This window comes from Crocuta crocuta, unplaced genomic scaffold (genome assembly GCF_008692635.1).
Source record: "Crocuta crocuta isolate KB4526 unplaced genomic scaffold, BGI_CrCroc_1.0 scaffold382, whole genome shotgun sequence".
NCBI classification, from domain to species: domain Eukaryota; kingdom Metazoa; phylum Chordata; class Mammalia; order Carnivora; family Hyaenidae; genus Crocuta; species Crocuta crocuta.
This window is the reverse complement of record NW_027531873.1, coordinates 1,455,099-1,479,907: the sequence shown is the minus strand read 5'-3', so window position 1 is coordinate 1,479,907 and position 24,809 is coordinate 1,455,099. Positions and strand designations below refer to the sequence as shown.

At 35.0% G+C, this 24,809-nt stretch overlaps 1 protein-coding gene across 4 annotated transcripts in view; it reads left to right on the top strand.

The window, feature by feature from the left end:
- Positions 1–1,131: 1,131 nt before the first annotated feature.
- The window catches only part of HIPK3 (homeodomain interacting protein kinase 3), a 61,829-nt gene continuing 38,151 nt past the window's right edge, over positions 1,132–24,809 (top strand). For all 4 annotated transcript variants that reach the window (XM_077772901.1, XM_077772899.1, XM_077772900.1 and 1 more), the window contains exon 1: positions 1,132–2,235. In XM_077772901.1, coding sequence (XP_077629027.1) covers positions 1,139–2,235 — 1,097 coding nt within the window. In that variant the 5' untranslated portion in view covers positions 1,132–1,138. The remainder of the gene's footprint in view (positions 2,236–24,809) is intronic.

Genomic DNA, 24,809 nt, shown 5'->3' with positions numbered 1-24,809 from the left:
AACAGGCATAAATTTATGCCTTTTGTGTGAACAGCAGTGTATTTTCCTGTTCTTTTACTACACCCTGGCTATGTGACCTTGCCCAGTTACCTAATTCCTCTTGATTTTTAGTTTTCTTAACAGCAAACTGGGAAGATATTAATATGATTAAATAAAATATTGTAAATAAAGCATTTATTAAACCTTTGCATAGTAATTCCCTTGATAGGTGGTGACTCTTATTATTTTAAATATTATGTATATTACATATTGGGATGGCAATCTGTTTTTGAATTAAGGAATTGATGTTTGATTTGTTAAAACAGTATGAGACTGCCCAGTTAATACAATACAGATTTTTAAATTGTGGGGAATGGAAATATTTTAAAATTAAATTGACCAACTCATATTTATTGAACACCAACTCTATATCCTAGGCACCTTATTTTCAGATCTAGTGTGAAAGACTGATGGATACATTTACAATTAGAGTGTAATTCATGTCATGAGTGATAATTAGAAGAACATAGAAGCTTTTATTAGAGCACTGAATGCCCAGCTGTGGCCTAGAGGGTGAGTGGCAAGTGTGTGTTTCAAGAAAATCTTCAGCAGGAAGGTGTTGCATCATTTTGACCTGAATGTAAAGAAGTCCGCTTAAGTGTACAAGGGTGGATGTGGAAAAAGACTTTGAACTTTAGATATAAGGAATGTGACTATATTTATGCAGTGTGTGTTTTCTTTCCTTGTCATTGGTTCATAAATTATAACTTGGTGACAGAATGCTTTACATTTGCAAATGTGTATAGTTAAGGGATCTGTATTTTTTCCTTTTTGGGTGAAAAATGGTTGGCATAGTTCCTAGGGTATATCTTGGCTGTTACAGCTGCTTGGTAAATATTTTTTGGTTAACTGAATGCACTCAATTCTTTATTCCCAGGCTTATATGCAATACTCAAAATAGCTGAAGCACTAATTAACTAAGATGGAGATACTGAAATGTTTATCTTCTCTAAGGAAAAAAAATCCTAATGGAGTTTAATTATTTTTATAAATTATGGGCTTGACCCTTGAGAGTTTTCTTTATGAGATTTTAAATTAAAAACAAAAATTTTTTTTGTAGTTAATAATGTCCTTTTTCTTCCTTTCCCCCTACCCAGGTATGGCCTCACAAGTCTTGGTCTACCCACCATATGTTTATCAAACTCAGTCAAGTGCCTTTTGTAGTGTGAAGAAACTCAAAGTAGAGCCAAGCAGTTGTGTATTCCAGGAAAGAAACTATCCACGGACCTATGTGAATGGTAAAAACGTTGGAAATTCTCATCCTCCCACGAAGGGTAGTGTTTTTCAGACAAAGATACCATTTAACAGACCTCGAGGACACAACTTTTCGTTGCAGACAAGTGCTGTTGTTTTAAAAAACACTGCGGGTGCTACAAAGGTCATAGCAGCTCAGGCACAGCAAGCTCAAGTGGAGGCACCTCAGATTGGGGCGTGGCGACACAGGTTAAATTTCCTAGAAGGCCCCCAGCGATGTGGATTGAAGCGCAAGAGTGAGGAGTTGGATAATCATAGCAGCGCAATGCAGATTGTTGATGAATTGTCCATACTTCCTGCAATGTTGCAAACCAACATGGGAAATCCAGTGACAGTTGTGACAACTACCACAGGAACAAAACAGAATTGTACCACTGGAGAAGGTGACTATCAGTTAGTACAGCATGAAGTCTTATGCTCCATGAAAAATACTTATGAAGTCCTTGATTTTCTTGGTCGAGGCACTTTTGGCCAGGTAGTCAAATGCTGGAAAAGAGGGACAAATGAAATTGTAGCAATCAAAATTTTGAAGAATCACCCTTCTTATGCACGTCAAGGTCAAATAGAAGTGAGCATATTAGCAAGGCTCAGTACTGAGAATGCTGATGAATATAACTTTGTACGAGCTTATGAATGCTTTCAGCACCGTAACCATACTTGTTTAGTCTTTGAGATGCTGGAACAAAACTTGTATGACTTTTTGAAACAAAATAAGTTCAGCCCCCTGCCACTAAAAGTAATTCGGCCCATTCTTCAACAAGTGGCTACTGCACTGAAAAAATTGAAAAGTCTTGGTTTAATTCATGCTGACCTCAAACCAGAAAATATTATGTTGGTGGATCCTGTTCGGCAGCCGTACAGGGTTAAGGTGATAGACTTCGGGTCGGCCAGTCATGTTTCAAAGACTGTTTGTTCAACATATCTACAATCTCGGTACTACAGGTAGGTGACAACTATTTTTCCACTGTTTAATAAATGTTGAATTTTGGCTAAATGAAATAATTTTGTGTGTATACATGGTGAAAAAGATGGCTCAGGTAAATAAATAAATCCAGACAAGATCAGTTTAGGTTTGAGGTATTAAAAAGATTTTTTAAATTTAGGCATAAAATCTACCTAAACAGAGTAGAAATCTCTCCTGCAGTTCCATGACAAAGACATTTGGTTATTTTTATTGTTAATAGGAATGACAGTTTATTAATGATGATCAAACAGAAGCCTTCAAATGTTGGGAAAGGGTTCGTAGTAATTTTTGTATATTTCTTTGAGTATTTTGGCACCTAAGAGAACTAATTTATTAAAGATAATTAGATGTGACTGATTACGTAGAAAAGTTATAGATAAGAATTCAAAAAGTTTTTCTGATTGGTGATTTTTAAGATTCAGACATATTTCCATGGCTGCCTAGAATGTTCAGGTGACTTTTCCATAACAGGTTTGATTATACTTCCATCTATATGTTATGGGTAATTTTTTTTTTTTTTTTTTTTTTTGGTGTTGGTGCTATGGGTGGAATTTAAAGAAGAAGATAATTTCCATGTAAATATTTGATAAAGTGCCATAGTGTCATGATGTAGTCTTAAGGGCTAATAATTACCAGGATTCAAAATATCTTCTTGAGTATGTAAAATGGTTTTAGATTCATAGTTTTATAATTTTGAGATACTGTTTTCATCTCAGCTAGAATGAATTTGTGGTCTTGGTATACTCTAGAGCCCCCAAACAGTGGGCAAATACAGGAGCTCTCAATATTGGCCATTTGCAAGTTAGTGAATAGACAGATACATGCAGTTTGTTGTTGAAAATTGTTAGAACATAATCCTTATGTTTAAGGATTGTTTTTTTCTGGTATAGTATCTACCTTTGTGCTATATCTTTCATTCTGCTTAGTGTCTTGCAAATACGTACGTTAGTACCTAGGGCAGTATATAGGAGAAATTAATTAGCTACAAAAAACGAACTCCAGATATGCCATTACAAGGTTATTAGAAGGAGTCCATATGTGTCACTTAGTGATAATTTATTAAATGTATATTAGAAATTAGGAATATAGCCTAATAATTATTCAGTATATTCCTAGTTATAAGATTTTTAGTATTAGAGTGCTAGATACTATTCTTAAAACCTTTTACATGGTTTAAAAGATATTATAGTTGTATTAGAGTATTAGGTTCTATTTAATATATAATTACATTTATTTGATCCTCTGTACTTCTGACAGATTTTTTTTTTTAATACAGTGGAATACAGGAGTAGCTTTTAGTTCATTTTTTTTGCTGGAAAATTATTTTAAAGTCTTATTTAGCAGCCTAAGAAGAATAGTGGGTTTTTTTTCCCGCTCCCTTTGTACTCTATGGGTTCTGTCTTAAGAGCTTTTAGTTGTCAGCTAGCATATTATATAAACCTTAGGCTCCAGCTGCTTGGGCTCTATATTTAGTTCACTTGTTAGTAAATGACTTCATTTTATTTGGGTCCTGCATTATACTGCATATCAGATTTAGCTCTGTGTGATACCTATACTCCTTTCTTTATTGAAATCTTTTGGATGAGAGAAAAAAACTTTATTTTTTATACTTCAGAACATTTATTAAACATTTATTAAATGTTTCAAGGGAGTAAAGGAAATCCTTTAAAAAGCAATCTGAAATCCTAAATATTTTATGATGTTGATTTCTAGCGTTGGGCCTTTGCACAAATATTAGCCTCTGTTGGCAATGAGGAAAAAAAAAGCTATGAATAATTGCTAAGTTCTATTAGTAAGTTTCTAATTTGTTTTTATATATAAATTTCAAGTAGATAATTTACCTAAAGTTTAGAAGGTATATATATACAATTGCTAAATTACAGGTTCTTTGTTTAGGGTAAAAAAAAATGAGGTTCTAATTCATAAACAAGGACTCTGCTAGTAGAGTTTTGATTGATGTTGCTCGGATAAAAATCTTTTAAAAAGACTTTATGTTAATTAGATTGAAGAGTTAGAAGAGTTAGTATTAAGGTAGGCTGGTGAAAGTGTCACATAGTTCTTAATCATGTACTATTTTAATATTTAGTGTAATTTTGCACAAAAATAATAGGTAACCATTAATCTTTTTCAATATTTGTTCACCAATTCTGGCTTAGTTTTTGACTAAGGTTACTTATAAATTTGAGTAGACCATAAACAAAAGTGTCTTATACTTGATTTTTAACTCTTTGTTAAAAATATGTTGTGTTCAAAAAATGAAAGCAGGAAATGGAAACTTACCAAATTAAATATTTTTGAACTAATCACAGTATGAACACACATACCCCAAGTTCCAAGGTAAACGATTCGTGTTTAAACATAGGTTTGTGTGTTATTCTGTTTCTTTGAACTGGGCAACACAGAAATGTAGTAGGGATATCTTAAAATAGCCAGGGGGCAGTGGCCAGAAATTGTTGACTACTATAGATGGTGAGGCTGTCTACCTCTTGCAGTGATATAAGCCAGAAGTACATGCTAAGGGCATTGATTTGCTCAAGGTCAGCATGTTCTAAATTCAGCTGCGTGAGTATGGTTTCTGTCAAGAACACGCAGGGCTCTTGAACACATAAAAGGTTTTAGCAGCAGAAGGTGCTGTGTTTCTGAGGTGTGGTGGCAGCATTCGGGTCATGAATATCTTTTTCTTTTAAATATAGAATTCTAGCTTGTGGTTTGAGTCATTTCAGAACATGCAGACCAGAAAGTGTACTGTAAAGTAACCTGAAAAGCAGTTGTGTTCTTTGTTAGTTTACTGAGTAATTTAGCATTCATTGTTGTTGTGGTACAAACTGCTTTCTATTTTGCCTGTAATAGTTGACAGGATGGTATGTAATAAATCATAAGCAATTAATTTATGCTTATCAGGTTTTGTTTAGGGTATTCCCATCCCGTTATGCCTTTTTAGACCCAGAAGTATCAAAGATTAAGTTCCTGTAACAAAATTAAGGTACATAGAGTGACCCATACAGTAATAGCTAATACGTTATGTAGAGTACTCTTACAATAATAGAAGACTGTGTATGTATATTACATGTTTTTCTAGTGCTTTTATGTATATTTCCTAGTTTGTTTCTCATGTCTCATCCCGATGAGTTAGGTAAGACAACTGGTAGAATTCCTATTTGAATAGGTAAAAACTGAGGCTCATAGACATCAAACAGGTCCAAATTCACACTCCCAAGTTTAACTCCATTTTTGTTGAGTCCTTTTTGTGTGCCAGCACTGTGCTAGGAATACATGATTTCATCATTTGATGGAGGAGAAAAATAGTTTGTCTCAAGAAGTCCTCGGGCACAGGGGTGTGCAGGGAGCTGTGGGAGCCCAGAGAGCACTTAACCTAATTTGAGCATTCAAAGAGACTTCCAGGGAGAAATGACCCCTGAATGAGCCTTGAGAGTAGAGAAGGAGTTAGGTTGACTAGTGTTACAGTGTTCTCTTTCACTAAACCACCCTTACCTAAAAAACTCAGTATTGGGCTAAAATTCCTGTCAATTTCTTCTCTGTGTCATGAAATAGTTATTTATACTTGGAAATCCAAATAAAAGGTTGTCAGTGGGGTTTCATTTTAACAGAAGTTTTAATCAAAATTTCCAAAAGACTATAATGTAGTTTTCACTGCCATACAGGGTGGCCATAGACATAGATTTCTCTCTCTCCCTCTCTCTTTCTCTTTCTCCAAATAAAAATTTTGGTAAGGCTCTTTTTTTTTTTTTTTAAATGTTTATTTGAGAGAGAGAGTATAAGAAGGGGAGGGGCAGAGAGAGGAGAGAGAATCTCAAGCAGGCTCAACGCTGTCAGTGCAGAGCCCAACATGGAGCTTGATCCCACAAATCATGGGATTATGGCCTGAGCTGTAATCAAGAGTTGGGCACTTAACTGTCTGAGCCATCCAGGCACCCCAGAAATTTTGGTAGGACTCTTAAAGGTTTTTTTCTTTAAACAACTTTATTGAGATATAATTCTTGTACCATGGACTTGACCCATTTGAAGTGTACAGTTCAGTGGTTTTTAGTATATTCATGCTTGTGCATCATCCCCACGATCAGTTTTAGAATATTGTCTTTACCCCCAGCAGAACCCCCTTTCCCATACCTTCTAGCCTTCTTTCCCTGATCACCTTATTCTTTAAGCCCTAGGCAATGAAAGATCTACTTTTTTAAACATTTATTTTGGGATACAGAGAAAGAGTGGGCTTGTGCAGGGGAGGGGCAGAGAGGGAGAGTGAGAATCCCAAGAGGGCCCTGCTCCGCGCTGTCAGCACAGATTTCCTATGCAGGACTAGATCTCACAAACTGAGAGTTCATAATCTGAGTTGAAATCAAGAGTTGAGGGGTGTCTGGGTGACTCAGTTGGTTAAGCGGCCGATTTTGTCTCAGGTCATGATCTCACAGTTCGTGGGTTTGAGCCCCGTGTCGGGCTCTGTGCTGACAGCCAGCTTAGAGCCTGGAGCCTGCTTCAGATTCTGTGTCTCCCTCTCTCTCTGACCCTTCCGTGCTCACGCTACCTCTCTCTCTCAGAAATAAATAAAACATTTAAAAAAAAAAAAAAAAGAGTTGGATGCTTAACCGACTGAGCCACCCAGGTGCCCGAAATCGAGTTTTTATCTCCATAGATTTTCACATTCTGAGCATTTCTTAAGAATGTATTTATGTAATATGTGGTCATTTTTGACGTTTTTTTCCCACTTAGCATAATGTTTTCAAGGTTCATCCATGCAGTAGCATGTTGTTAGTAATTCATTTCTTTTTGTTGTTACATAATATTCTATGTATAGATACCCTATATTTTATGCCCATCATTTGATGGAGCCCTCTTAAAATTATCAGCAGAAAGATACATGAGTAGAAAACTGTAAAATGGTACACGATTAAGTCTTTAATCCAAGATATTTAGTGCATATAAAGTGTTGTGCTGGGTTTTGGTTATTCATTTAGGAACAGAAATGTTGACATACCATTATGGTGCTTATAATCTAATGGGTAGAGAACCAAAAAGGTAATGTAGTACTTTCCAATGGAAAGGAACAGGGAGAGAGAATAACAGGATGGAGTTACTTTTTTGTTTTTCTTTTTAAACTTTTTCCTTTGAAATAATTTTAGAAATATAAAAAAGTTGCAAAAATAGTACACCGTATTCCTGTATACCTTTCACCTGGATCCTCTAAGTGTTTCAAATTTAAAAATTTTACCACTATAGTTTTATCACTCATTCTTGCTCTGTGTACACACATGTTTTTTTCTTGCAGTGTTTGAGAGTAAGTTTCAGACCTGAGGCCCCTTAACCTCTAAATATTTCCATGTGTGTTTCCTAAACATAAGGACATTCTCTTGCATGACCCCAGTACAATGATTAAAATCGTCATCAGTTAACATCAATTCAGTATTACTGATTTGGTGAACTGTTGGAACCACTCAAAATACTATTTGATTTGAGGAAATTAAAATCAGTTTAATCCTATTATGGCTTATTTTTATATTTTATTCAGATTTTACAAATTTCCTCACTAATGACCTTTTTCCTGCCCAAATTCAATACAAGATCACACATTGCATCATTTGCCATGTATGTCCCTTTAATGTCCTCTCATCTGGATTTGTTCCTTGGTTCTTTCTTTGCCTTTCATAACCCTGACACTTTTGAATAGTACTAGATAGTTGTTTTGTAGAACAACTTATTTCTTAATTTTGGTTTGTCTGATGTTTTCAATTTATGCATTTTTAGACTAACTTTGCAGAAGTGATATTGTGTCCTCACATATTGATGATGTCAGTTTTCCCCATTACTGGTTAACTATGATTACTTGGTTGAGGTGGTGACTGCCAGATTTTTCTACTATAAGGTTTTTTTTTTCTTTGTAATTAATAAGTATCTTGGGGAGAAATACTTTGAAACTGGACTGTTTTCTCATCTAATTTTCACAGACCAGTTTTAGCATCTATATCCTGGTGAATTTGGCCTTAGTTGATTTTCTGATTCTGTCCTTCCTCTGTAAGGAATTCTTTTATAAGGAAGAGATTTACTTAAGTTTTTAAATTTGTTCCTGCATGGATTCATATTCAAAGGGTTATAATCTGTTACTTACTGTTATTTTTTTTAGTGGATAATTGTCCTAAACTGTCCAGCAGGAGCCACTAAGCCTGCTTCTGTGTCTCTTTGCCATGGACCCATTCTTCTTTGAGTGCTTACTTTCTGGTACCACAAGATGTTCCAGACTGACTTTGTATCTTTCCTTCCCCAACCTTGCTATTGGCCATTTCTCTAAGGAGCTGTGGTTCCTTTTATTGGAGAATAGTGTTTAGAAAACAAAATCTGTATGCTAGTGCCAGGTGTGCTCATTAGTGTTCTTGCTTTTAGACCCTTTGAGTGGCGAAGCTAGAAAATGTGTGTCTGTGTTAGTGTAATTCTGTATCTATCTGTTTATATATTAAAACCATAAATTCATATTGATATGTCCAGTTCTAATACCTCCAGAGTTCATTCTATCCTTTTTGCTTTATTTATAATACTTTTTATGATAATCAAGAAACTTGGATCTCATTATCCACAATATGTTACATATTGTTTCAGTTCTTGAATACATTTAACATAGTTTTGGTATTGCTACCTGTACCATTGCTAATTTACTAACCCGAGTACAACACTTATTTATTTATAGTTCTTTTATTCTTTAGTCACAGACTTGGAGCATGTAGTCAAAATAGTGTGTTTTAAGTTACTTATGTTCTTCTTCAAACCTCCACCGTCAGTGTGTGATTAATATATTGTTTATTTGAAACATATTTAAGTTCATTTCTTTATATTTCATTTTGGATCCACCCATGTCTTTTTTTGTTTATTTGACTATGTGAAACATTAATTAAGGTTCTAAAACACAGAATCATGCTAAAGCCATCAGAAGTGTCACTCCCTCTTCAGTGTCCTTCCCACCTCATTCCTACCTCATTCCTACCTAACCCTTTTTGGTAACCATTATCATAAGTTTTCAGTTTATTCTTCGTGTGTGTGTGTGTGTGTGTGTGTGTGTGTGTGTTTGTGTTTGGCAGAGGGTTACATGAACAGATAATTGTCTATGATTTTTCAGTTTCCTTTCTTACAGGAAAGGTAACATACTATAGCTACCTGTTTGCACTTGACGGTTTTCCCTTAACAGTGTTTCCTGGAAATCACTTCATGTTATTTCGTAGAGATCTTTCTCATTCTGTTTTATTGCTGAATAGTACTTCATTATGTGGATTACCATAGTTTATTCAGCCACTTTCCTAGTTATTGACATGGTATTTCCCAATTACAATTAGAAAGAAAAGCTTTGTGCATATATAATTTTGTATTGTTCAAGGTAAATTTTCAGAAGTAGAATTATTTAGTCAAAAGGTAAATGCATATATAGTTTTGTTAAATATTGCCAAATTTCTGTCAGTAAGAACTGTACCAGTTTGCATTCCCATCAGCAATATATGATAGTGCCTGTTTCTCTACAGCATTGCCAGTAGAATGTTATTTAACAATTTTTCCAATCTAATGGTATATCTATGTAGTTTTAATTTTCATGCCTCATTATGAGGGAGTCATAATGAGTGTTTAAGGGTCATTTTAAAATTGTGTGTGTGAGTGTGGATTTTCTGTTAATGTCTTTTGTCCATTTTTGTATTAAGAGTTGACCATGGTCCTTTGTCCATCAGTTTTAAAAAATCTCTTNAGATCATGACCCAAGCGAAAGTCGGACGCTTAACCAACTAAGCCACCCAGGCGCCCCTCATTTTGACTTTTTGATGTTTCTTTGTTTGCCTGGTAAAAAAAAATTTTTGTGTGTGGTCTATTTCATCAATCTTCTCTTTAATTGCCTCTGGATTTTAAGTCAGAGTTAGCCTTTTCCCATGCTGAGTTCAAGGAGGCATTTACCAGGTGGCTCAGTTGGTTAAGCATCGACTTCAGCTCAGGTCATGATCTCATAGTTTGTGGGTTTGAGCCCTGCGTAAGGCTGTGTGCTGACAGCTCAGAGCCTGGAGCCTGCTTTGGATTCTGTGTCTCCCTCTCTTTCTGCCCTTCCCCCACTCATGCTGTCTCTCTTTCTCTCTCAAAAATAAACAAACATTTAAAAAAAAAAACCCAAAAGAGGCATTTACCCTATTTTCTTCTAGTCTTTACTGAATTACGTTTTAAATATTTAGTTCTCTAATCTATTGAGTTTATTCTTGTAATTTGTTGAGGTATGGATCTAATGTTTTTGTTTTTGTTTCAAACAGCTAATTAGTTGTAAGGATTTTAGATTGGATGGACAAGGAAAAATTTCTAAGGACATGATGTATTAAACTGAGGCCTGAAGAGAGACCTGCAACTAAAGTGAGTGGAATTGAGAGCCGTGGGCAAAGAAAGAGCCTGTGCGAAACTCTTGGAGTTGTTAAGAGTTTGATAAAGAATCTGAAAGCTTGCCAGTGAGACTTAGGTGTAGTAGAGTGGATAAAGTGGGGGTGATTTGAGGAAGGAGGGTAGCCACTATGGTTTATGTTGTAATTACTTTAACTGCTATTTGGAGGAAGAAGAGGACCAGAATGAGAGTAGAGTAGGAAAACCATTAGGAAAGAGGCATGAAGGTAATCTATAGAGAGGATGTGGTGGCAGTGCAAAGAAATGGATAGATTTAAGATGCCTTTTGGTATTAGTGTGGCTATTTTGCCTTTTAGTAGGGTACTTCCCCTACCTATCTGGGGAAAAATGCTTTGTTATGGTTGATGATATTTGTTGACTGAGTTTGTGTGTGAATTTAGACATGCACCTGACTCCTATGGATATCTATATATACACGTATATTTAACACTATATGTTAAACCTCTTCATTAAAAACAAACAAAAAACAAGTAAGAAAAGCAGTGGAACCTAGAAAACTCTCCATTAGAAGTATTTTAGACGTGACTACCTGAATCAGAGGAAGTGAAATACAGCCTTTGAAAATTTTTTAAGCTAAATCACATTTTTTCTTTAAAGTTGGATGATTTCAGGGGTGCCTTGGTGGCTCAGTTAAGTGTTCCAACTCTTGCTTTTGACCTAGGTCATGATCCCGGGGTTGTGGGATTGAGCCCCACATCAGGCTCTGTGCTAAGTGTGGAGATCCAGATTCTCTCTCTCTCCCCTGCTTGTGCTCGTGCTCTCTCTCTCTCAAAAAAAAAAAAATGGTTGAATTATTTCATGCTGATTTGTTTTATAATTCCCCCATATCATGGCTAGTGTGACTACTAAAATGACTACTTTTTGTTATCATGTATTAAGATAAACATTTTTATAAAAATAGGCTCACAGATTACTTTCTGTTTTGCAGTTTGCTTTTGTTTAACTGTATACTTGTCTTCCCCCCACCCCAGTGTAAGTTTCTGTAGATTATTCTATGAAACTGTTAAATAGAATCTTCATGTGTGAACTCACTTAGATACTAATTGAACAGATTAACTGTGAAGAGACAGTTACAAGGTAATAGAGAAAATTTGGATGTCAGATGATATAAGGAATTATTGATTTTTTTAAAGTGGGATAATAGCATTATGGTTATTATTTTTAAGTATCCCTTAGAGTTATATGTTGAAGTATTTATAAATGAAATTATATATCTGGGGTTTGCTTACTACCACCTAGTGGATAACCATTAATTAATCTTAGATAGTCTTTTTGTTGATGCATTGGTAAGTTTTGGAGCTGGGTTATTGGTAGATGGTGGTTTACACATCAGCTGTGTTTGATGTTTTCTGTAGTAAAAGTAAATAAATACAGTTAGGTCTTAAATCCTTTAAAACTAGATACCAAAGGGTGGGTGGGGAGATAGGTGGAATAAGTGAGGGAGATTAATAAGAGTATACTTATTGTGATGAGTGTTGACAAAACAAATAAACAAAAAAACCAAAACACTAAATGCCAAAAATTGTTATTATAGTTCTTAATGTTTATAAATCTGAAAATCCAAGGAGTATGCTGGTAGTTTTTTAGAGTGTGCTTTTATCAAAAGAAATTTTTTGGTATATAAACCTCAAAGTGTAAGATTCAAAATATTTAAGTAGAATTAAAATTTGATCTTGTATGTATTAAGCTTTCATGAAGCCTTTTTGGTGTTAATACTATCTACTTGCAGCCATGATTGACTTCCTTTAGTTTCATGATTGAATGATTTAAGTCACTCAAATACTTTCAGATCAAGGTATCTAGCTAAAAGGCTTTCCAAATTTTAATTAACTCTTTTGGTTTTTACATAGTTTTAGGCAATCTTTTATTTCTGATAAGTGAAAAATGGAAATCCTGATTATAAGAATTAAAAAAAAATCCTTTAACATTTTGTTTTGAAAGTATCTCATTAAATTATAATTTTAGATGTATTAATATTATTTTGTTAATATTTAGAAAGGAATATTGTCTTTCTAAAAATTGCTCTATAATAAAGCATTTTTATACTTAGCTAATCCCTTCCTTTACATATTTTACTCTGAAAATATTTGTCTGTATGACTCCCTATATTAAAAAAACAAATTGAACTAATTTGTAAACTGTACAATCAGTAAAATGTACTATCATCTTGACCTAACAATTTGGTGGCCAAAATTACTTTTAAAATGGAAATTTTTAAATTTTTTATTGTGAAAAAACACATAATATTTATCATCTTAAGCATTTTTTTCATCTTAAACATTTTTAAACAGGTATTTCATTAGTACTAAGTATGTTCACATTGTTGTAAAACAGATCTCTAGAACTTCTTCATCGTGTACATTTTGAAAATCTGTGCTCATTAAACACCTCCCTTTTCCTCCCTCCCTCCAGCCCTTGGTCACCACCATATGAATTTGACTGCCTACTTTAATTATCTCCTAGAAGGAGAATTATATAGTAGTTGCCTTTTTGTGACTAGTATATTTCACTTAGCATAATGTTCTCAGTGTTCATCCTGGAACACTGTGACGCTGGAACACTGGAACAAATGTGTCAGGATTTCCTTCCTGTCTAAGGCTGAAAAATTCCATTATATGTATATTCCACATTTTGTTCATTCTTTTATCACTGGACATTTGGGTTGCTTCCATCTCTTGGCTATCATGAAAAGGTCTGTCAACACGAGTGTGCAAATATCTCTTCAAGACTACTTTCAGTTCTTTTTTCTATGGACCCAGAAGTGGGGACAGCTGGATCATGTGGTAGTTATATTTTTGTGATTTTTTTAAATATTGAAAAGTCTTTAATTCCAGAGGTTACATCTTTTTTCCCCACTTGCGCTGTATAGCTTTGTGTTAAAGGAACATATTGTCTCATGAATGTACTCCAATATAATATAATATAATATAATGGTATCAGTGCCAACCTTACACACCTCAGAATGTATCTGCTTGTTTGTTTCTGAGTCTTCAGCATTTTCCCATGAATGGAATTCATCACCGTGGATATTATTAACAGAGTACCTGCTGTCACAGAAGAGTGCAAGTTTGGTAGCCAGTGAATAATTTAGGGATCAGCTGGTGTGGTGAGATTGTATTACTTAGGAGAGAGATCTAATTATGCTAAACTGTGACATTAAAAAGAACAAACATTTCTTTTGTGGGAAAACACTGAATTATAAAAAAATTTGGATATTGATCTAAAAGCCAGTGTACTAAATTAAAAATTTTTTGATTTAATTTTTTTAAATTATAAAAGTAATAGATCCTTACTATCAGAAAGAATTCAGTAATCGAGAAGGCTGTGAACCAAAGCAGGAACAAAATTTCCCTCCTTAATGCTGTGTTTCTGTATTACAGTTTTTATAATATATTTTATCCTTTAAGCAGTCCTTTATGATGTCATTTTTGTTTTCTGATAATGCCACAGGAAACTTTCTTGTATGTGCTTGGTAGGTACATTTCCACAACATTTCTAGAAGATTTGATGGGTCAAAGGGCATGTTACATTTTGCTGATGGGTGCTGCCAAATTTTCTTCCAGAAACATACTACTTTAGTTTATAATCTCACCATTAGTGTGTGAAAAATGCCCTTTTTAAAAAAAATTCTAGTCATTACAAGGATATTTCTGGTCTTTCAAATTGTTGGTTTAAATAGGCAAAACCAAAATCAAGTTTTAATTTTTTATCACCTGCACTATAAGAAAAAAAGTTTTTCTGTCATAATATTATGACAGATACTCTTTTATGTAGACAATGAAATATAAAAAATAAACAGGTTTCATATAATAATAACATTTATTGGCTCTTTAGTACCAGCCACTGTGCTAGAAACTTTTCTTAACTACCCCTTATCCCTACAGCAACCATGAAAAGTGGTAATACTTAAATTTTACAAAGAGGGGATATGAGATTCAGATATGTTATAGCTAAGAAGTGGCAGAGCCGTGATTTGAACTCAGTTCTGCCTTTCTACTTTACCATGCTCCTTCTCCAGGGACTTTTCCTCATATTCCTGAAACTTCTCTCTTGAAGGACACTGGTAACTTGTTTGTTAATAACCAAATTTGAAGTGTTTTTTTTTTTTTAAGTCCACATCTGGCTGAACCTCTGTCATTCAGTGTTGTTAGTGCTTCATTTTACTGAAACTTTCTTTGTTGGTTCCTAAACACTATACCCTCAGATTCTTCTTTCCCTTCTCTGACACACTTTCTTGTTCTTTTTCTCACCTTTTAAATGAATACATCCTCCTGGGTTCAGTCCTGCACCTTTTTTTCATTCAATATATCCCCTTCCTGGAGATCTTACTCTCTTCCATGACTTCAGTTTGTCTAATACGGTAAGCTGTTAGATACCTTCTTGAAGGTAGAAGGTAAATACCTGCCTTTCAGGTCAGGTAGGTACCTGACCCCCCTTTGAACACCTGATTTCTGTTTTTAGTTGTTTCCTTGGTCAGACTCTGGATGTTACTAACTCATGTTCAGAGACTCCTCTTTCTCCCAAAATCTTCTCATATTACCAACACCAGATAAGAGCCATTTTCCCTGTTACTCAGTGTTGGAAACTGAGTTTTTTGGTTTGCTTTTGGTTCCCTGCTCAGTATCTAGTTATTGTGTGACCAAATCCTATTGATTTTACTTTTGAAGTGTCCTCACATGTAAAATTTCCACACTTCACATGCCTTGTTCTGGTCTGGACTTGACTTCTGTGCTAGATTAGAAAGTAATTTTTTAGCCTATAGTCTCTGCCTTTGCAGTTTATTCTGTTGTTGGACCTGTGTTATGGATTGATTTAAGAGATGACAAAACTGCACACAGACATGTGTACCTGAAGATTTTTTTATTTTGCTTTTTTACTACTTAGCTCTTTCTTATCACCTAGTTCCTAACGTAAGTGTGTACTGGTGAGCAAATGTCACAAACTAATAACCTCTTGGAAAACTAATTGCAGTGGTATTAAGATTATGGTTTGCCTTTGGCCTTGAAATAGTCCTGTACAACTGGAAAAAGCTGACAGTAATCAAAACAATGATTCAAATACTTTAAAAATGTATGCTTAGGAAGCATTTGATAACTTTTCAGTAGATTTTGTAGTACACACCTTGATAACGCAAGCCCTTTATCTCTTTTCTTGTATCAGGAGCCTCTGTACACCTCGTTTCTGTGGTATGGAACTGTTTCGCATTGTAGCAGAATGCTCCCTGGCATTGTAAATATGTATGTTTTCCCTTTTTCCTTCCTCAGAGCTAAATTAATCATCACCAGCTCTAAAGATAAAATAGTTATATTAAAGATATTGTGATATGGGAGCAAATAATTTTAGAGCTGGAAACATTTACATAGACATTTAGTTTAACTTACTGAAGAGGCAACTAAAATCCAGTATACCTAAATGAGAATTGGTATATCAGCATTTATAAGTAACTCTTAATTTTTACATGTATTAATATGGATATATTTGATTTTTAGTAATAGCAAAGTAATAATAAAACTATTCTTTGGGGCACTTAGGTGGTTTAGTCAGTTGAGTGACCAACTCTTAATTTGGGCGCGGGTCATGATCCCAGGCTCGTGGGATCAACCCACATGTTGGGTTCTGCAGTGAGTGTGGAGCTTGTTTGAGGTTCCTTCCCCCTCTTTCCTGCTCGCTCACTCTCTCTAAAATTAAAATTAAAAAAAACTTTATGGATATAGCTTCTTTGTAAATGGTAAAACGTAATGGTAGAATTTGGCAAGCAGTGAAATCAATCCAATCAGTTGGTAAAAGTCACGTGAAAACAGGAAAACCTTTTAAAAACAAGATACTTTCAGAAGTACTTAGAAGGAAAAAACTCGTTCAGAGAATTTTTGAGTAATATGACGAGGAACTATGTAACATGAAAGAAGTATGTGTGTGAATTTTGTAAAGGTTTTGTTTGCTCTGAATTGTTTCTCATTAACATGTGACTTCTCCAGGAGAATGTCATTGAATTAGTAACAAGCCTTTATGTACTATAGTGTTTTGATATGATGGTGTTCCTTTTCAGGTCTTACAAGAAAACCTTAGACTTTTCTGTGGTTCATATCAGGCACTGAATATAAAGTATTTTCCAAAAAGTATAGAAATTTTAAAACAACAGTATACTTAATGTCTGTTGGTGGTAAATAATGCCAAGTAACAAATTATGCTACTGTATTTATTCACAGGTTCATAATTCCAGTTCTGCAGCTTAATATGTCAACTAGAGCAAATTGTCTAACTTTTCTGAGCCTCAGTTTACTCATCTGTAATAAAATAATGATGCTAATAGCTACCTCAAAGCTTCTTGTGAAGGGTAAACTCCACAATGCACGTAAAGCACTTTATATAGTCTTGGGAGATTGTATACACCCTATAGGTAGAAGCCATTAAAAATAAAAGAGTGTGTGGTTTAAAGGAAACTTATGCAATGGTAACAAGATGGTACGGCTGTTGTTCCATGGAGGCCTGCATTGAATATATGTCCTGCTGTTACTCTTCAGAGCAGAATCCTTGAACGCTTACATGAAGTAATTATATTTGTGCTAATAATGGCTAATCTGTCTACTTATTAAAGTAGAAGATGGTATAAAGTGTATAAATTTTACACTTACAGTTTTGTAATCGCAATGTGAACTAACCCTTATAACCACTACCCAAGCCAAGATTATTGACTATTTGGATGTTCTATTTTTGTGAAGTTTCTTTTGCTTGATTTTCTATTTGCTTGACTGTCTCATCTCAAAATGTTTATTTATTTTGAGAGAGAGAGTGGGGGAGGAGAAGGGAGAGAGCAAGAGAGAGAATCCCAAGCAGGTTCCATGTAGAGCCCAAAGTGGGACTGGATCCTACGAACTGTGAGATCATGATCTGAGCTGAAATTAAGAGTTGTAGGCTTACCCAGCTGATCCACCCAGGCACCCCTCATTCATGGTTTTTAAAGTATATATTCTCAGTATGAAATCTTTTGGAGAAATATCTTCCATTCTGTGGCTATCTTTTTCACTTTCTTAGAGCCGACTTAGGTGAATACATGAGTTAATTTAACATACGATCTTATTTTAATATATGGTTGGCCCTTGAACAACTAGGGGTTTGAAGTGTATGGGTCCACGTATGTGGATTTTTTTTTTTTATGAACACGGTACAGTACTGTAAATATATTTTCTCTTACTTATGATTTTTTAAAAATATTTTATTTTTAAATAATCTCTATAGCCAATGTGGGGCTTGAATTTACGGTCTTGAGATCAAGAGTTGCATGCTCTACCAACTGAGCCAGCCAGGCACCCCATCTTCCTTATGATTTTCTTAATAACATTTTATTTTTCTCTAGCTTATTTTATTAGGAGAATGTGTGTGTGTGTGTGTGTGTGTGTGTGTATGTATGTATGTGTGTGTATATATATATACATATGTATATATATATATATATAATACAAAATATGTATTTATGAGCCATATTATCATTAAGGCTTTTGGTGAGCAGCAGACTATTAGTTGTTAAGTTCTTAGGAAATCAAAAGTTATTTTGACTGCATGGGGGTTGGTGCCCCAAACTTCTCTGTATTATTTTATTTTTCAAAATTCTCCTTTAGATTAATACTATTTTTGTCCTATTTAAGAAATCTTCATCTACTCTAGGGTCACTAAGGAATTTGTTTTCATGTGTTTTCTTTCTTTAAAAAAATTTTTTTAGTGTTTATTTTTGAGAGAGAGGGAGAGATAGCATGAGTGGGGGAAAGGCAGAGAGAGAGGGAGACACAGAGTTTGAAGCAGGCTCCAGACCCCAGAGCTGTCAGCACAGAGCCCATATGGGGCTCGAACTTGAACTTGGGAACCACAAGATAATGACCTGAGCCAGAGTTGGACGCTTAACCGACTGAGTAACTCAGGTGCCCCTTCTATGTTTTCTTTTAAAAATTTTATTGGTTTACCTTCACATTTAGTTAGATCTGCCATCCATCTGGAATTGATTTTTGTGTATGGTATGAGGTGGTGATTAAGGTACATTTTCTCCCACATGAATATCGCTTAAATGGAGCACCATTTATTATTTGATTGCATAGTAGTGACAACTTTGTCATAAACCAGGTGTGGGTTTATATGTGTGGGTCTGTTTTTGGACTCTGTATTCTGTCCTGTCCTTATTTTGTCTGTTCTCACACCAGCACCACAGTGTCATTACCATAGCTGATAGGCCTCCTCCTTGTTCTTCAAAGGCCCGTTTCTGTCCTTTGCATTTCTAGATGAATTTTAAGAATATGTGAGTTATGCAACAAATATTTTAATTTTTGAAGTATATTTTTCCCAGGTATGTTTGGGAATTATTTTCTTAAAGCACTTTAAAGATGTTAATTCTTCTACATTTTGGCTTCTGTTATTTCCATAGAAAATTGGCTCTTTTGAGAATGATGTATCCTTTTTTTTCCCCCCTATGTGGCTGCATTTAAGGTTTTTTCTTTGGTTTAAGCAGTTGACTCGTGTGTGTGTGTGTGTGTGTGTGTGTGTGTGTTAAATTCTGCTCGGCCTCTGTTGAAATCCTGCCCTTAATATTTTAATGGGAAACTTTTCAATCTTACAAATAGCTTGAAAGGATTGTATAGTGAACATGCATATACCTCACTACCTGGATTCTACAATTAACATTTTGATACATTGTCTTTATCATAGGTATTTTTCTACTCATTTATTATTTCATTTTTATTTTATAAGGTAATTCAAAGTAAGTTGTAGACATTAGTATATTGTACAACTTAACACTTAAGCATGTCAATCATAAAATAGCTTGGTATTTATGGTTCCTTTTTTTTTTTAAGTTTATTTATTTTGAGAGAGAGAGTGAGCACGAGTGGGGAGGGTCAGAGAGAGAATCCCAAGCAGGGTCCAGGTGGTCAGCACAGAGCCCGATATGGGGCTTAATCCCATGAACTGTGAGATCATGACCTGAGCTGAAATCAAGAGCTGGATGCTTAACTGACTGAACCACCTAGGTACCCCTATGGTTCTTTTTTTTGCAGTAAGATTTATATACAGGAAACTGCACAGATTTTAAGTATACTACCAGTTAGTGAGTTTTGACAAATGCATGTACCTGTGTAACCCAAACTCCTATCAAGGTAATAGAATACTACCATCAACCCAGACAATTCCCTCATGTCCCTTCCCATTTGGTCTTGGTCTCTCACTCTTGCCCCTTCCATACAGAACTACTGATCTGAGTTTTTTCACTACAGATTAGTTTTTTCTGTTCTAGAGCTTAATAAAAATGGAATGATACAGCATGTACTCCTTTACCTAAGGTTTATTTCAACATAATGATTTTGTGATTTGTTGATATTTTGTATCAGTAGATCATTTCTTTTGTTGCTGAGTGATTTTCCTGGCACCAGAAGATTTCTAGGCCCATCTTATACTTTCCCCACCTTTGTCCTAGAATCAGTCATTTCTCTTGGGAGACTTCGTTCTTTTTAGTGGGGGAATTGATTTAGAAATCAAGAATTTGTTATTTTAAGAAGTAAATTCCAGTTTTTTGGTGAAATTTTCTTGAACAATTTTATTGTTATTTTAAAGTCCCTGTAATAATTTCACTGGCTCTAAGGGGCACCTGGGTGGCTCAGTCGGTTAAGTGTCTGACTTCAGTTCAGGTCATGATCTCATGACTCTTGAGTCCAAGCCCTGTCAGGCTCTGTGGGACAGCTCAGAGCCTGGAGCCTGCTTCGAGTTCTGTGTCTCCTTCTCTGTCTCCCCCACCCCTGCTTGCATTCTGTCTCTCTTTGTCTCTCAAAAATGAATAAATGTTCAAAAAAAATAAAAAAATATAATTTCACTGGCTATATAACTGTGAGGCTTCTATTGATTTTTTTCCCCTCCTTTTCTTTTTTTACATTTGATTTTATTTCCTGTTTGGCTGGTGACTTTTTGTTTCCTTGCTTGTTTCTTTAGTATTCAATCTTGGGTATGAAAAATTCTTGAGGTGTGCTTTTCAATATGGAAGGTCTAATCACTCATGGTTATTTAGGCTGACATTTAAATTAATTAAAATTAAATTTAAAAATTCTTTTCCTCAGTCACATTAGCCACACCTCAAGTGCTCAATAGCTACATGTGGCTAGTACAGATAGACGATGGTCCTGTCATTGTGGAAAGTTCTGTTGGGCAGTGCTATGTTAGTAATTCTGGATGATAAGATCTTCCTCCAGAGATAGTTCTTTTTAATTCTGGAAGCCAGGTAGAGTAGGTAGCTCATGTTATTCCAAGTGAGGCTTGTCTATTTCAGTTTGTCCTTGTTCCTAGGATATAGCCTTTTATGGTTTCATTTGAAAAGGCTGGAGTATCCAACACGGCCCCTCTTCCTTGGCTGGTTTTGAATTCTAGTTTTTGTTTGCCCAGTTTAGTAGAATAGCTGTAGGCTAAATTTAGGCCACTCTTTTCTGTTCAGCCTCTATGTCTTACTGTCAGTTGGTAACTACCTCAAGGAAATGTAAGGCTAACTTTAATAATAAGTTTTGTCTTTGCTCTGGGATTTTTGTTCCCTCAATTCCTAGCTGTCTTGTTTGCTCTCTGATGACTTCACACAATTTTTTTTTAAAACAATAGACTTTATTTCTTAGAGCTGGTTTAGGTTCACAGCAGAATTGAGCAGAAAATACAGAGTTCCCATACCCCTTAATACAACCTCTCCCATTGTGACGCCCCTGCCCCTTCAGCCACATTTGTTACAGTTTTGTAAAATTTCTTTTTATTTTTTATTTTTAAAAAATTTTTAACGTTTTATTTATTTCTGAGAGAGAGAGAGAGAGACAGCCTGAGAAGGGGAGGGTCAGAGAGAGAGGAAGACACAGAATCTGAAACAGGCTCCAAGCTCTGAGCTAGCTGTCAGCATAGAGCCCGACACGGGGCTCGAACCCACGAAGTGTGAAATCATGATCTGAGCCAAAGTCGGCCGCCCAATCGAGTGAGCCACCCAGGCACCCCTAAATTTCTTTTTAAAGTTTGTTTATTTAGAGAGCACGTGCAAGTGAAAGCTGAGGAGGGGCAGAGAAAGAGAGAGAATGCCCAAGCAGGCAGCCTCCATAGTGCTCGATCACACAAACCATAAGATTATGACCTGAGCTGAAATCAGGAGTCAAAAGCTTAACTGAGCCACCTAGACACCCTAAATATGTTACAGTTGATGAACCTAAAGTGAGACATCACTGTTACCCAAAAGCCACTGTACAGTTATTTTATGTGTGTGTTTTATCCAGTTTTTGTAGTTGGTCTTGCTGGGGATATTAATCTGATAGTAGCTAACTAGTACCCTCTGTTTTCTCTTACTAGGTGGAATATAATTCAGTATATTTGAAAACTTCTTACTGGGTTCTGGCCGTTCTTTGGAACAGTTATTTGTTGGGATATATGGTTCTGGTAGGAAAGTATGTAGAGGAAAATATGTATTTGTGGGTGTTTCATATTTTCACATTCCCTTAAATTCTGTTGTTCTAGGTACAGAAGTTGCTTAATGTAGTTGGCCATTTTGTAGGTTATCAAATATCTGAGAATCTAGTTTAAAATGTGTATTGAAATGAGATGTATTTGGGGGAGCATTGTGTCTAATTGAATATTTTGTATGCATTGCATACATCTTTAAGAAGTGACTTCTGTTTATAAAATACTCTGCTAGGGGCTTTATAAAGTATAAAACTGAGTGAGAGGCAGCTCCTGATAATTAAGGACCTTATATTCTTCTTAATAGAGAAGATAAGACTCTTGCATAAATATTAACAGTACTGCTTGTAGAAGGCCATTTTGTTTCTTATGAGATTTATTGGTTAAATCCAAGGTCTGTTTTGGCACCACTGTTCATTGACCCTGTGACCTTGGGGAAATCACTCAGGCAGTCAATTTCAGATGCTTTTTGGGGGAAGGGGTATTATGTGCCAAGTATATGATTTTATTATTACAATAATCTAGAAAGGCAACTATATCCCTCATTTGCAAATGAATAAGTTGAGGTGGCAATAACGTTTATAACATGCCTAAGGCCTAGAGTTTTGTAAGTTAACTACCAAAGCTGGGATTTGAATTCTGTTCTCTTACTCCAAAGTTTATAGTTATTTGATTATTCCAGCACATAACAATCTATTCTGAGACATATCAATACATATTCCTAGAAAAAACTGATGGTAGTAATATGTTTTATAATATATTCTCCCCTCGCATATATGCTTTTAAAGAGTAAGTGTAAGATGGCATCACTCGTGGTATTCCTGATGAAAATAGATAACCTAAACCTTGTGAGGAAACATGAAATAAACACAAGTTGAGGGACATTCTAGAAAATAACTGGTCTGTATTCTTCAAAAATGACAGTATCATGAAAACCACAAAAATATTGAGGAGCTATTTCAGATAAATGAAACCTAAAGAGACATGGGTCTGGGGTTTATTTAATTTTAAACATTTTGTTTGACATAAAGGAAGGCATTCTTGGGATAGTTGGCAAAATCTGAATAATAGTATTGTATTAATATTAATTTTCTGATTTTGACAAATACACTGTGGCAGTGTAAGAGATTGTCCTTGTTTTTATGAAGTACACACTGAATCAAATATTTAGGGGGTAAAGGGTAAAAGTATCTGGAACTTAACTCTCAGATGATTCAGAAAAATTATATTTGTGTGTGTATGTAAAAGAAAGGATGATACAACTGTGGTAAAATATTAACATTTGGGGAATCTGGTTGAAGAATTCTTTGTATTATTTTGCAGCGTTTCTGTGGGTCTAACAGTATGTCAACATCCAAGGAAAAAAAGTGTGAGAAAATAGTAATATTCAGTAGTCCGCCCTTTGTCCAGGATTTTGCTTTTCACAGTTTCTTTGGTCCAGAAGGAATAGATACTCCTGACTTCTGTCAGAGGATCAATACATCACAATGCCTGCCTCATTCACCTCACTTTATCTTATCACATAGGCATTTTATCATCTCACATTATCACAAGAAGGGTTTGTCTAGTATAGTAAAATATTTAGAGAGAGAGACTACATTGACATGACTTTTATTACAGTATATTGTTACAATTATCCTATTTTATTATTAGTTATTGTTGTTAATCTCTTACTCTGTCCAGTTTATAATAACTTTATCATAGCTATGTATGTATAGGAAAAACTGTGTGTGTGTGTGTGTGTGTGGTTTTGGTACTATCCGTAGTTTCAGGCATCCACTGAGGATCTTAGAACATAACCCCCCTGGGTAAGGGGGAGCTACTTTATTTCCCTATTAAGATCATTGGCCTATAAGAATTGATATGCTACATGGAGCGCCTGGGTGGCTCAGGTGGTTTAGTGTCCAACTTTGGCTCAGGTCATGATCTCACGGTTAGTGGGTTTGAGCTCCGCNAATGGTTTTCTCCAGAGCACCACCAGATTATGTAAAATTACTTGATGAATCAGTGCCTAATCTTCTACCTGCTTTTTATGCATAGGTATGTGGTCCTGTGATTAAATAATTCATTTGTAATAGTTCATAAAATAAAGATGATTTATCTATGTGGTGTTGAGCTTAGACTGTCAGCTCAGACTGCAGAGTTTACAAGCTCTGCCATCCACAGAGACCTTGAAAAGTTGCTTCTGTGCTTCAGTTTCTTTATCTCTAGAATGGGATAGTATAGTGCCTTCCCCCAGAGGATTTTGATAGAATTTAATGAGATAATGAGTGTAAAACATTTAGGTCAGAATTTGACTCTTATTCAGAGTTCATAAACATTTTTTTTTGTTATTTTCAGTATATTATAAAGTTATAAAATTGAATCATTTATTGCAATTAAATGTTTTTTGTTGTCTTATTTAGTTTAAATGCAACTTATAGATTATGAGCTACTGTTGATACATTATAATTGTGAATAGATCTCATAGTTAAATTTAGGAAATTCTGGATTGTTTGGTTCTTTTCTCCTAATCACTTGTAGAATGGGGATAACAACATTCATCTTATTACCTCATAGAATAAAATATTTGAGCAGGTTGTAAAATACAAATGCAATAGAAATGTAAGATATTAATAATATAATTTGTATATATGTTAGTTACACATTGATTTTTTTTTTACATTCAGTAGTATATAATCAA